Source organism: Acipenser ruthenus, chromosome 7 (assembly GCF_902713425.1).
Source record: "Acipenser ruthenus chromosome 7, fAciRut3.2 maternal haplotype, whole genome shotgun sequence".
Lineage (NCBI taxonomy): Eukaryota > Metazoa > Chordata > Actinopteri > Acipenseriformes > Acipenseridae > Acipenser > Acipenser ruthenus.
Genome location: NC_081195.1, coordinates 39,789,397 through 39,802,152, shown reverse-complemented (window position 1 = coordinate 39,802,152; position 12,756 = coordinate 39,789,397). Strand labels below are relative to the sequence as shown.

Here is a 12,756-nt window from a genome sequence, read left to right as displayed (position 1 = left end):
TAGTTGACCACATTAGAGGGCCTCATCATGTGGCAGCAACGGAACACAATTACTAGAGTGCTTGAACGGAAATCCCAAAATGAGAGGGTAAAAAATGGGGGCTGTATCCCGCAAGCAAGTACACTGAGACTGAGCCATGTACTTTGAATGTCCCTGGTTGTTTGTTTTATGCTTAGAGTATGTACAATTATCAGAAAAAGCGGGGTGAATTGCAATTACAATTTAAATAAACAACTATAGCCACGACCGTCACCAGGAGAAGCAGATCGATAATGGATGGATGGATGGATAAACAGCTATATTAATGCAATTTACATAATGAGACTACAATTTAATATAAAGCAGAATTTCTCGCAATACGATTTAAAAAAAACAATGTTATATTTCTTTCGTTCAACTTCTAGATATATTCCCCCCCCCTCCCCGTTGATAAAATAAAACATTCCACTTCTGCACATGTACAGTGAAAACTCAACAGAGTATAACAGTCAAATGGAGCGGTTTCTGAAGCACTTGTTGCCAAATGTATGGATGATGAGTTTAACCAGCTGCTGCAAGAAGTGATAAAACTTGTGAATCTGATGAAAGCTAGGCCCCTGAAACACTCTGAAGTACGCTGGCTGTCAAGGGGGGTAGTCATGCAACGAGTATTTGAACTTGAGCTGAAACAGTTCTTATCAACAGAGAATAGCCAACTCGCAAGTTGTTTTGAAAATCCTACATGGATTCTGAAACTAGCGTACTTGTCGTATATATTTGGACAGTTAAATGCTCTGAATCAAAGCATCCAAGGCCGTGACGTAACCGTATTAAATATGCAAGACAGAGTTAGAGCATTCACTAAAAAAATTGCTCTCTGGGAAAATAAACTTAAAGAAGCAGTGACAGAAATGTTTCCACTTTTACATGAAGAACTTAAATCTTCCAGGATGAGTACCAGCAGCATCCTGCCACTCATCGTGTCTCATTTGATTCATCTGCAACAGTACTTCAGTGAATACTTTCCAGAGCTCGAAAACAAACAATTCTTTTGGATCTGAAATCCCTTTGATTCTGAAATCGATACAAACCTGAAACCGCTATTTAATGACCTGTGCAGGAATTACCAAGCGCATCCATCCCATTAGGCATGCAGAACCCAGAGTACTTTGTAAGTAGTATTATTTACTTTTATTTTTATCCTCGTACCTTTGTTTTATCATTTAATTTGTTGCTTGCAATAAGAGTTAGGTGATCTGCTCAGTATCTACAAGAAAAAACGTTGGCACTACTACTGGTCTGCCTTTAAGCTACCATATGTCTCTTTTTCTCACACAGTGAGACATAATGCGTGACTAAGTATTTTTGTAGTGATGTTGTTACCCTTTTAATGTATATGTAGTACATTATATGTAAGTTTAAAAATAAATGTAAATCGCAATTGATAAAGGTGTCTGCAGCTAATTTACGTAATAATAAAAATGATAAAGATGTCTGCTAATGACTAAATAATAATAATAATACAGATTCATTGGGTGGGAGGCCTCAGCCAGGATTCAGAATGTTTTGGGGGGCCTTGAGCTGAGGAAGTTTGGGATCCCCTGCCCTAGGGGGCGGGCGCAACTGCATCACAGGCACTGTGTGCAGCTTTGGTATATCTATTCAGGTTTTATGGTCTTTAAGGATAAATACCTATTAGGTAATGGTGGCATTTCGTACCTGATAGGGAACTGGCTTTTATATTGCAGACTGTCCTTGGATCCTGTGCAAGATTCCTTAGCTTTTTTCCCTAAATTCTTTTATATATATCAACGTACAGTGATTTGAAATTGGAGAAGAGCCTAATGCAATGTTGGTATAATAAAAAAACAAAACAGATGTAATTAAATGTGCATTAGTCAGAAGGAAGTGTCTCAGAAGATACTGGTGTCAGATCAACACCTTGCTTTCAAGTTGTTTAATCCAACTGGTTCAATAAACTTTTTTAAAGTTACTCCTTTTGACCAAATTAAATGATTAAATGGTATGTGAATATGTAGGACAATATGGACTATTGCTTTAAAATTATTGGTAACTATTAATTGCAATGATGAATTTCCCATACACTGCACATGCTGCTCCTCTAGAGTGATTTCAGACAGCTTACAGATGGACCTTAATAATGTTAGCAAATGTCCTATTAAAATAATTAGCTTTTGACAAAGCCTCAATTATGTCTGCCTTTTTAAAACTTTACAGTAATGTTAAAAACAGTATAATTATTAGAACACAGTTTGAACTTAGCCCCTCTAAGGAACTTCCTTCTTTAAAATATCTGGAAATGAGTTCCAACAAGATCAGTTCACACTAAAAAGAAAAAGCTCTTCACAAGAAACACATACTCGTCCATAGAAAATAAAGTCCAGTGTCTCTCTATACCACAGCATTAAGATTACCAATAATTGCATGCCTATATTAGTTTCCATTAGTCGTGAGGAGATACTATCATCTGGTTTGTTTACCTACAAAGGTATTCCTGACACAATTTATTTTTGAGTCTGTGTCTCCTGTTTAGTTTTGTTTTTACCTTCCCAGTTTCCACATCAAAAGAATTCGCTCCCTCTGGGTTTAAAGGCTTAAAGCCTCAAAATGTGTTTTACGTATTTGAAGAAGGTTGTTAAACCCAACTTCAGAAATAATTTCTATGAGATGTTATTAGTAAAACAAATGCATTCTGTAACCACCAGCTTTTTCAGCTGATGGCAGGTCAGTTTTGACCACCAGATTATAATTTATAAAGAGTAACTGAAATGCATTCCAAGGCAAATACAATATTGAGGTGGGTCTGTCGTGTTTACTGATATATTGTATTATCGTCAGTTTATAAACTATGGAATACTGCAGTAGACAAGCCACTAACGAACCATGGTATGTATATATACACTAGAAATGATTTTTGAAAAACACAATATTTATTTTTTACTGCTTCTCACAGAAACTGGAGGGAAAATGTTGATGTATTCATTCTTAGCAGATTCATTCCACTTTTTTAATAAGTTGTAATCCAATCTCCAACAACAAATAATAAACAAACTAAGGATGTGGCTACCTGAAAATTGTCTTTATATGAGAAAATAAGATCATTGAAGACTGTATAAAACACTAGAAAGGCTTTTGCAGGTACCTTTTATAAAAGACTGGTTAGGATAGGATTGATGTTGGTGTTAGAGGTGGAGGTATGTGTTCTGTGCTCCGTGTTGTCCTGTGTTATTTGTATGTGAGTGTTTTGTATAGACCTTCTGTTTTGGCCCTTGTGCCTGTTTTATTTGTTAATGTGTTTTTGTTCGTGTCTGTTTAGTGCTTTGTTTATTTATTTATAATTATTAAACATGCGCTTTAGTGCTTCACTGTACTTTCTGTGTCCGAGTTTCCCTTCGAGGTAAACAACAGCCGTGCCAGTCACATACACTGTACGGCCCAGTTGTTAATTCACAAATGCCACCTCTGCCAAGCACCCCTTTGAAGAGCTAATAATAGCCTCAGTTCCAGTGAAAATTTAAGAAACCCAGCACTAGAAATAGTTACCGCTAAATGTTAGTTTATTGACAGATTATGATTGCTTTATGCCCTAAAAAGGGCCTTACTGATTAATTGAACAGTATTGACTGCACAATCATTGCAAAAAAGTTCAATGGCATACTTAACATTTCCAACTAAAGTAATTATGGCAGTGCTCTACCTCATCGTTATACTGTTGGCATCCTAAGCATGTAACATATGCATCTGTTACTGCCAGAATATCAGCAACACATGTCTCCATCACAAGTTTTAGATGTTTAACCTTTTTCTTGGTATTTAAAAATGAATCTCTTCCTTTGCACTGTATTGGAGGAACACATTAATAGGAGTGCAGTGGCTGCGCTGGAATACTGCCTGTAACTCTTCCATATGCAGACTTCACTGATCACAAGTGAATGACAGACATTGCTGTTGCATGCCCATGGACCAGAGACAACCTTTTGAAACTGCACATCGTTAAAATGAAAGCTGAAACACCTTCTTAGGTTTTGAATCTATGCCGAATGAGCCATAAGAGCCTTTAGCGTTTTCAGTTACAATACACATTTCAAGCAATGAGCTCTTGGTTCAGCTTTTAAAACTACAGTCGAATATATTCCAGAATGTGCTTTTCAAAGATATCTATTGCACATCACCATGAGGTGGTTTCCCTTAAAATATTGACATTTTTTTATTAGAATAGAAAAGGGTCAGATCTAACTGCTTGTCATTTTCACTCCTCCCCCTGATTTTTGTGGAGCTTACGTTTTCATTACTGACTGATCTTGGAATATTTTTAACATCACTTATTCATGTCAAACTACTTAAGTAAGTCTCCTTAGGGGCTGTTTTTAGACCTTATTGACACTGATATGGGATGTAACTAATTGAAGTGCTTCAGGAGTCACCAAATTCAGAGTCACTGGGGTAAATGCTACAGTAACCTTTGTCAAATTCCTATTACCCCTGCTCTTGATTGGACCAATTTACACCTAGGTTTATTTAATGTCAGGTCTCTGTCTAAGAAGGCTCCATTAATTATTGATTTTATTCAAGATTACAACATTAATATTCTCTCTTTAACTGAAACATGGCTTGGACCGTATGACAATGTTTCCCTGATTGAGGCTTATCCACCTCACCATTCTTTTTCCAGAAAGCTCGCTCTACTGGGTGGGGAGGTGGACTTGCTACTGTTTTCCGTAGTGAACAGAATCAAACAGGAAATTGTTGAAGGTTATTCATCTTTTGAAGTTTTAACCTTAACATTAAACAATCATACCTGTTCATAGTGTATTTATTTATCGACCACCTAAGTCAAACCTGTTATTTCTGAGTGAATTTGGGGATCTGCTATCTATATTGACAGTCAAATATGATAGGATTCTTTTATTGGATGATTTTAACCTTCATGTTGACATTGATTCTGATTCAAACTCCTTTTTTGTTTTTGAGGCTACTGGATTCCTTAGATTATATCCTGCATGTCAATGGTCCTACGCATAATCGTGGCCATACTGTAGATCTAGTAATTTCTTGTGGTTTAGCTGTTAAGAACGTCATAACCCTAGATCTGGACCCTAGTGGACTCTGAGAGGGTGCTTGGAGATAGAGTCCTAAATAAAGATAAGCCTTTTGAACTGATTTCAGAGTGTTGTGTCCCTTCTTCCCTGCAGCGGTCATTTTGACGTTTTTCACTTTTACAATTTAAATTACTCTGCGTGTGTGAAAGATACACGGTTGTCCGTTCTTGACTGTTCCTAAATACATGTATTAAATACCCTGATGGCGTTTGAAAGGCAGGATTGCAAAAATAAAACTATTATAATCCCTTCTACCTAGAACCGCCAGCGCAGTCATTTTGACTGCCTTTTACAATACATGTTTTTATTTTGAATATAACCTACAATATTCTATTTTATTTTTATATACAAGCCTGTTGTTATCTCTACTGGACCTGTCAGCCATCAATTATTTCGTTTTGTACAAGGAATGCACCAGGGAAAATATCAGTAGGTGAGATTTCATCTTGAAGCTAGCCACAGCGATTCGGCAGAAACATTTTGATCAGAAAACTGCAAAGCAGCAGGCTGCAGCAGCTCAACCTGGATTCTGTGCTGCACCGAGTGACACGCACGTACTTTAATTTTAAATTAAAAACTACTTTCGTTTTTACAGTTGTGTATGTACACACACCTGTTTACAGACTATTTTCTTTTGAAATGTTTATTTTATTATATTTTTTTCATTTTTTGAAGAAGTGCTTTATATGTGGTAAGTTAGAAAATAAACCCTTTTATGTTTAATTGTTCATTTAAAATACAGCGTTTCAGCTGTGCAGATGATTGATATGATGTGCTTGAATAAAACTTTTGAGTTTTATCCGTCTTTCATTTTAATATTGATGTTGTTTAAAATGTAACCATCATAATGATTGCCGTTGGCAGTTTTAGGTATGAGTATAACCGCAGAGGTTCCAGTGTTAATGGCAATGGGGGAGAAATAAATTGGACAGTGAATAGAAGTAAATTAAAAAGGGCTTACAGACTGAGGGATGTATTGCAATAAATCAAGATCTTTTTTTTTGTTGATGTTAATGTCACGGAGCTAGTTAAGGTCCTTAGGCCTGGTCGGATGTGGAAAATATACAAAATAAGCACAGGTGTTCAGGCAGGATCTTTGTTTAATTTAGTGGTGGCAATACCGATTGGCTGCAATTATGATTCTAAAGTGTGTCAGTCTGGAGACATGGAAGTGAGCCAATATTCTGTCAAGAGCATTGTTATGGATGGATGTTTAAATCCATCCATAACAACTGTAAGTCGCCCTGGATGAGGGTGTCTGCTAAGAAATAAATAATAATAATAATAATAATAATAATAATAATAATAATAATAATAATAATAATAATAATAATAATAATAATGTTACTTTCAATGGAAATCTCAAACACTCTTGTTACTAAACTGCAGTGGACAGCGGTAACTTTTTTTTAAAATTAGGTTTTTTTCTCTTGATTGGTTGTTACTCTGACTTGTTATGGATTTAAATTGTTTTTTTTTGGTGTTTTTTTGGATTTTGCTGTGACCCCCAACTGGTACAAACAGCTCCACATGTATTACTGCATTTTTATTTTTTTTTCCCCCTTTCATAACATCGATAAATCGATGCATCTGCTTTTTTGGAGAACGATATATCGATAGTGAAAAATTAGGCATCGCACCAGCCTTAGTTTGATTTTATATAAAAATGTTACTTTTTTTTTGTAATTTTTTTTTTTTTTTTTTAATTTAGTAGTCGCCAGTTATTTTTTTAATTTTCTCCCAATTTAGAATATCCAATTGTTTTTAGGCTCAGCTCACTTCTACACCACCCCCGCGCTGACTCGGGAACAGCGAAGGCGAACACACACTGTCCCCCGTAGCGTGTGCCGTCAGCCGACCGCTTCTCTTCACACTGTAGACTCACCATGCAGCCACCTCAGAGCTACAGCGTCGGAGGACAACACAGCTCTGGGCAGCTTACAGGCAAGCCCTGCAGGCGCCTGGCCATACTACAGGGGTTGCTGGTGCGCGGTGAGCCGAGGACACCCTGGTCAACTTGCGCCGCCAACCCTGTGCGCCGCCCCCTGGGAGCTCCCGTCCACAGTTGGCAATGGAATAGCCTGGACTCGAACCGGTGACATCCAGGCTATAGGGCACATCCTGCAGTCCACTTTTTTTTAACACAACAGTACTCGCACATGTTTGGTCACCATCACAACTGTTGCATGTAACCACAGTGTAATAATCCAGCACCTCTGCACTTAAGCATTTGTATGTCAGCTGACGACCGCTGATATCCCATCAAGCCTTTCTTCTTAAAGGTGTACAGCCTCTAAATGAACCCCCAATATCTCTCACAAGCACCTGGGTACATATTGTTATGATATCACAACAAAAGGAATACGCTTTTTTTGGTGCATATGTATAGCTATTATGTACTATATATCACTTTGCAGTACAATAATATGACAAAAAATGGACTGAATGATAATACCCGAAAATAATCTTAATATTTTTTTAATAAAGTAGCCGGTGCAAATATAGTATTAGGAGATGGATTGCGCCGATCGCCAGCTTTTTTTGTCCCCCTGCATTCATTGTCACTATTTTTGCTTTGAAAATAATTGGTTATTTTTTTAGCAACCATTTTTAACGTTTTAGCCTCTCGAAGTGCTTAACACAGAAAACCTGCCCCTTCAACTCTCTGATTGGTTAAATGTTGTGTCAAGACGTAACACAACTAATCTAGTCTGCTAGAAGCACCCAATCAATCCTTATTGTTAAAGGCACAGTAGCATCTGCAAGACGAGTGGATCAGGTTTTTTCAGCCGGGTGGCGACAGCCACTTTGCTGGGTGTTTTGTTGCTGTTTTGTTTTTGCCCTTTTGTATTTTGCCATTATGTATATGTTCTTCTGCACTTGGGCTACCATTGTTGGTACTCTAGTGGTGGCCACATACTCCTGCACCTGATTGCATGTGATTCTCAATAAAACCTGGAAGCCTGAGGAGTGTTTCAATCACAAACTCTTTGCGTGTCTCTCGTTCTCTCAGCCGATACCCACACTGTAACAGAACACCCCTGTTACACCTGCACAGACCTGATAGTCTCAGATTGTGGACAACACCACATTAGTGAAACTTGGACTGCCAGGAGAGACTACTGATTTGAGTGGAAGACTCAAAGGCCTGAGGGCATCTATACTAACAGTAGTTCTGCCACTGACTCTCCAGCAGTGAAAATTACTACAAACCGGTGCTCATATCAGATTTATACTTTGCATCACTGCTGTGCTATCCTGCTAAACATTTTTACAAACTGTAATCAGTTTCATTGCTAATTTAAAATTATTATTGAAAACATTTATAGAGGATATATCCTCTGAGATTAATATCACTTTTTCAGGGGTGTCGTGTTTCTACATCTGTAGGGAAGTAAAGCCTTTATTAATTAAGTCACAGAACAATTTAGCCATGCTTGAAATTTGACCTGTATAGAAATATAGGGTGCAGTTGCACTTTGAACACAACAAGTTCCTAGAAATCAATATACAATTTACCATCCATCCCAATCACACAGTAGTTAAATCATCAAACTTCTGAAACGAAAAATAAATAAAATATGCATACATTTAATAAATACATCATTTGCATCATTCATTTGTAATTACATCTAAATGTTTTCAAAACTCCTGATAAGAAAAACATGAATGCCTATAACAGCCAACTTTACTCGGTTCTGTTTATCCCAGACAGGAATGTAGTAGTAAGACTGAAAACCAACCTGAGCATATGGGCTGCGTTAAAGACCACATCAAACTCTGTGCTGTCAAGCTGTGCAGCCTTCCCTGCCATCTCAGCTGCTTCGAGCAAGCGGGATTGTTCCAACAAAAACTGACCTGAGGGTCACAGGAAGAAAGAGAGACGTTCAGGGCTCGGAAGGTAGTGTTCAGGGACAGATACCAGGGGAAAATGTTTCTCTTGGCTCGGTGTGTCAGTGACCTGCTTTAAGTCTGGGAGCCGCATGATAATTTGCTGAAACATAAGAAACAAAGCTTGCTTTTATTTTGGCTATCAGACCAATGTTTTATTTGAGTAAGAGATTAGGGCAAATGCAGTTTCCCTAAAATGTGCCCTGTGATATCTTTTATTTTTCTTACTCACATCTGTTACCTGGCCAACCTAATTCTGCTTCTTATTGCAACCACTACAAACATCTTAGACAAGGTTAAAAGGACTGGTTTCACGATTAGTTATTTTAGGTTAGGTAGTCCAAGTTTAGTGCTAATCGAGGTCTGTGAAACCAGTCGAAAGAGTTCAAACTCCCAACTGCACAGTACTTTATTTATACTAAAAGAAACTGGCTTCAAGCTGTTTTGGTTAACCTTTTCACTGTATGGGACACTGACCTAAATCCACTAGGTAAAACCAAGTAATCTATCATATACAACAACACAGGCCTGGAATCCATGTTATTTCAGTAGACAAATGCCTTAGCTGTGTACATTTGAAGGCTGAAACACGTGTCTATACTGGACATACTGTTTGTGCAGGAGGCTAACTTGGGTGGCAACTGACCGAGTACTGTACCTGGCTTTACTAGCCACATACACTATTTGAGTTAAGTTTAGTAAGTATATCTTGGTTATAAAAACGTGCACATATCAAAACAGGAAACTGGTAGACTGGGAAATAAATAGATATCATCTCTATGGCACACACGCAAACTTATTCGCTTTTCTTTCTGGAGACTTATTATCAAACAGCCTGTTTCGGTTTGTGGGTAATCGCCAATTTAGATTTAATATTGCTTAGATAAAATTGTAAAACCGCATAATGTTAACAGGATGAGCATGAGGGTTAGGCTTTTTTATTTGAAAAATGTTGGTACTGTGTTGGTAAGGCTTCAGGAAATTCATTTGAATTATAATTAAAACACTTTATTGTGACACATTATTAAATTAATGCCTATAATAGAAGTTGAATGTATTAGGGTGTTTGTACGTGTAATATATACACAGTGCCTATAGTAGGTATTCACCCCCCTTGGACGTTTTCACAGTTTGTTGTGTTTCAACCTGAAATCTTGATGCATTTAAATGGGATTTTTTTTCCTTTGATTTACACAACATACTCAACACTTTGAAGAGGCAAGAGAATTTGTATTGTGAAACAACAGTTAATGAAAAATAAAAAAAACTGAAATGTCTTGGTTAGATAAGTATTCGCCCCCCTGAGTCAATACTTGGTAGAACCACCTTTGGCAGCAATTACATCGTGCAATATTCGCCCATTCTTCTTGGCAAAATTGTTCAAGCTCTGTGAAGTTGGATGGGGATCGTTGGTGGACAGCAATCTTCAAGTCTTGCCACAGATTCTCAATCGGATTCAAGTCCGGGCTTTGACTGGGCCACTCTAGGACATTCACTTTCTTGTTTTTAAGCACTCCAGTGTCGCTTTGGCTGTGTGCTTGGGGCTGCTGAAAGGTGAATCTCTGTCCCAGTCTTTGGTCTTTTGCAGACTGAAGACTGAAGTAGGTTTTCCTCAAGGTTTTGCCTGTATTTAGCTCCATCCATTTTGCCCTCTACCCTGACAAGCTTTCCAGTCCCTGCCGATGAAAAGCATCTCCATAGCTTGATGCTGCCACCACCATGCTTCACAGTAGGGATGGTGTTACCTGGGTGATGTGCTGTGTTGGGTTTGCTTTAACTTATTGTGTGAATTCTAAAGGCAGTTGGTTGAGAGAATATAGAGAAAAACAAATCAGCCATGAACATTTTATAGACGTGCTACTCTTTCAATTTAGAGGCTGTTTTTCAAGCTATTGTAAACGGTTACAACTAATTATAACAAATAAATTATACCAAAATGTGCAATAAAAAGCCTGCAATAGTATCTCGGGTCTCGTCTTTTATCTTGCCACCAGAAGCCCTTGCTACGACGACAGGCTCATTTAGGAGTGTCATAGCAAAGGGGGTGAATACTTATCTAATGAAGGCTTTTCAGGTTTTTATTTTTAATTGATTAGTTTTTTCACCCCACCATTTCTTCACACATTGAAAGTGTTGAGTAGGTTGTGTAAATCAAAGAAAAAAATACCATTTAAATGCATCAAGATTTCAGGTTGTAACACAAACTGTGAAAACGTCCAAGGAGGGTGAATACTTACTATAGGCACTGTATATAACATGAGTGATATTGCAATTAAAAAAGTCATAATTTTTTTTTACCTGTCTCTGTAAGTCGCCTTGGATAAAGGCGTCTGCTAAATAATAATAATAATAATAATAATAATAATAATAATAATAATAATAATAATAATAATAATAATAATAATAATAATAATGTGGATGGTTAAAATACTGTTTTGAGTATTGGAACAATGTACACATTTACCACACCGGTAGTTTCCATGTATTGCTGTCGTTAGCCAATTGCCACAAGGTGGTGATTTTTACATAGAAGACACTACTAAGACATATTTCTGTTTCTTCTGAAGCAAAGTCTCAGTGGGGTAGCAGATAGTGAACCAAGCTGAGGATCACATTCTAATATTCTCCAGTGTTTCAAAATAGTTTTAAATCTCATTGGCGAGATGATACACAGTGGTACTTATAGTTTTGATGCCACGGTAACAACACTCACATTTCTGTTTGCGATGTCGTTTACTACATAGTTATTGATGTAATTAAACTGTCAGGCATCATGGTATTGAGTCTATTTATCCACTTATTTTTCTTTGTTCTGTATTGTACACTACGTAATTTTATTTATTCTAAAACTACAAATTTTAGGTCATTCATGTTATGTTAATTTTTTGTAAAGTGTTGAACTATTGGTTCATTTACTTTTTTATTTCTTATGTTTGATAGGTGATTCAGTATTGTTTTATATATTTAACAAAAGCCCTATCCCCAATCCCAGATTCTATTTCCATGAGGTATATTCAACACAACTCAAGAGGACCCTGTTAGCAAGTATTTGAAGATGATGCATCGATAAATGCAGCAAAGACCATGTTTACTTATTCCCTGGCATTCTTTTACATACTAGTATTCAAACAGCCAACACATTCAGATAATATTCTACATCTTTATGTAACAATTGGGGATTTCCATGATGTTGCAGCATGTACAGAATTTGAAATCATAAATGCCTTTTCCGTTTCATTCTACTTTTTCAAAGAATGCAAAGTTAATGTAATCCCTACAGTAAACAACCATAGTAATCTACTGAATAAACTACCATCACAGCCTGAATGTATTAGCCTGAAAAAGATCAAATACAATCACAACTGTCATTTGTGAAGAGATTACAGAGATTTTTTTTTTTTTTTTTTTGCAAATGTATTAAAATTGCATCACTTATTATTTCACATTTGCAGTGGGTTTAAAATGACAGTCACACAGTATATCCTAGCTACTGCATAATGGAAGAGTCATTAAATACTGATGGCTGCATATTGTTTAAAAATACATGTTTGTTTATGGGTAAAGTATATACTCGGGATTAATAATTATGAAACAATATAGGACAATGTAAAACTTGATATAACTTCATATAGATCAGCTTGGACCTGGCCCAGGGCTATTGTGGGCCAAACTGAGCAATACTTGTTAAATTCTGAAACAAATTTGACTATATACGTACAGTTAACAGCAAGTCTATCACAAAATAGTCGGAACAGCTGGGTTTGTT

The 12,756-nt window shown here is 36.9% G+C and overlaps 1 protein-coding gene across 1 annotated transcript in view; it reads right to left on the bottom strand.

Annotated features, from left to right (window-relative positions):
* LOC117415355 (protein O-mannosyl-transferase TMTC2-like) overlaps positions 1-12,756 on the bottom strand; it is a 137,972-nt gene that overhangs the window by 15,149 nt on the left and 110,067 nt on the right. Inside the window, exon 10 of the mRNA XM_034025592.3 lies at positions 8,843-8,957. Within this exon, the coding sequence (XP_033881483.1) occupies positions 8,843-8,957 (115 nt within the window). The remainder of the gene's footprint in view (positions 1-8,842; positions 8,958-12,756) is intronic.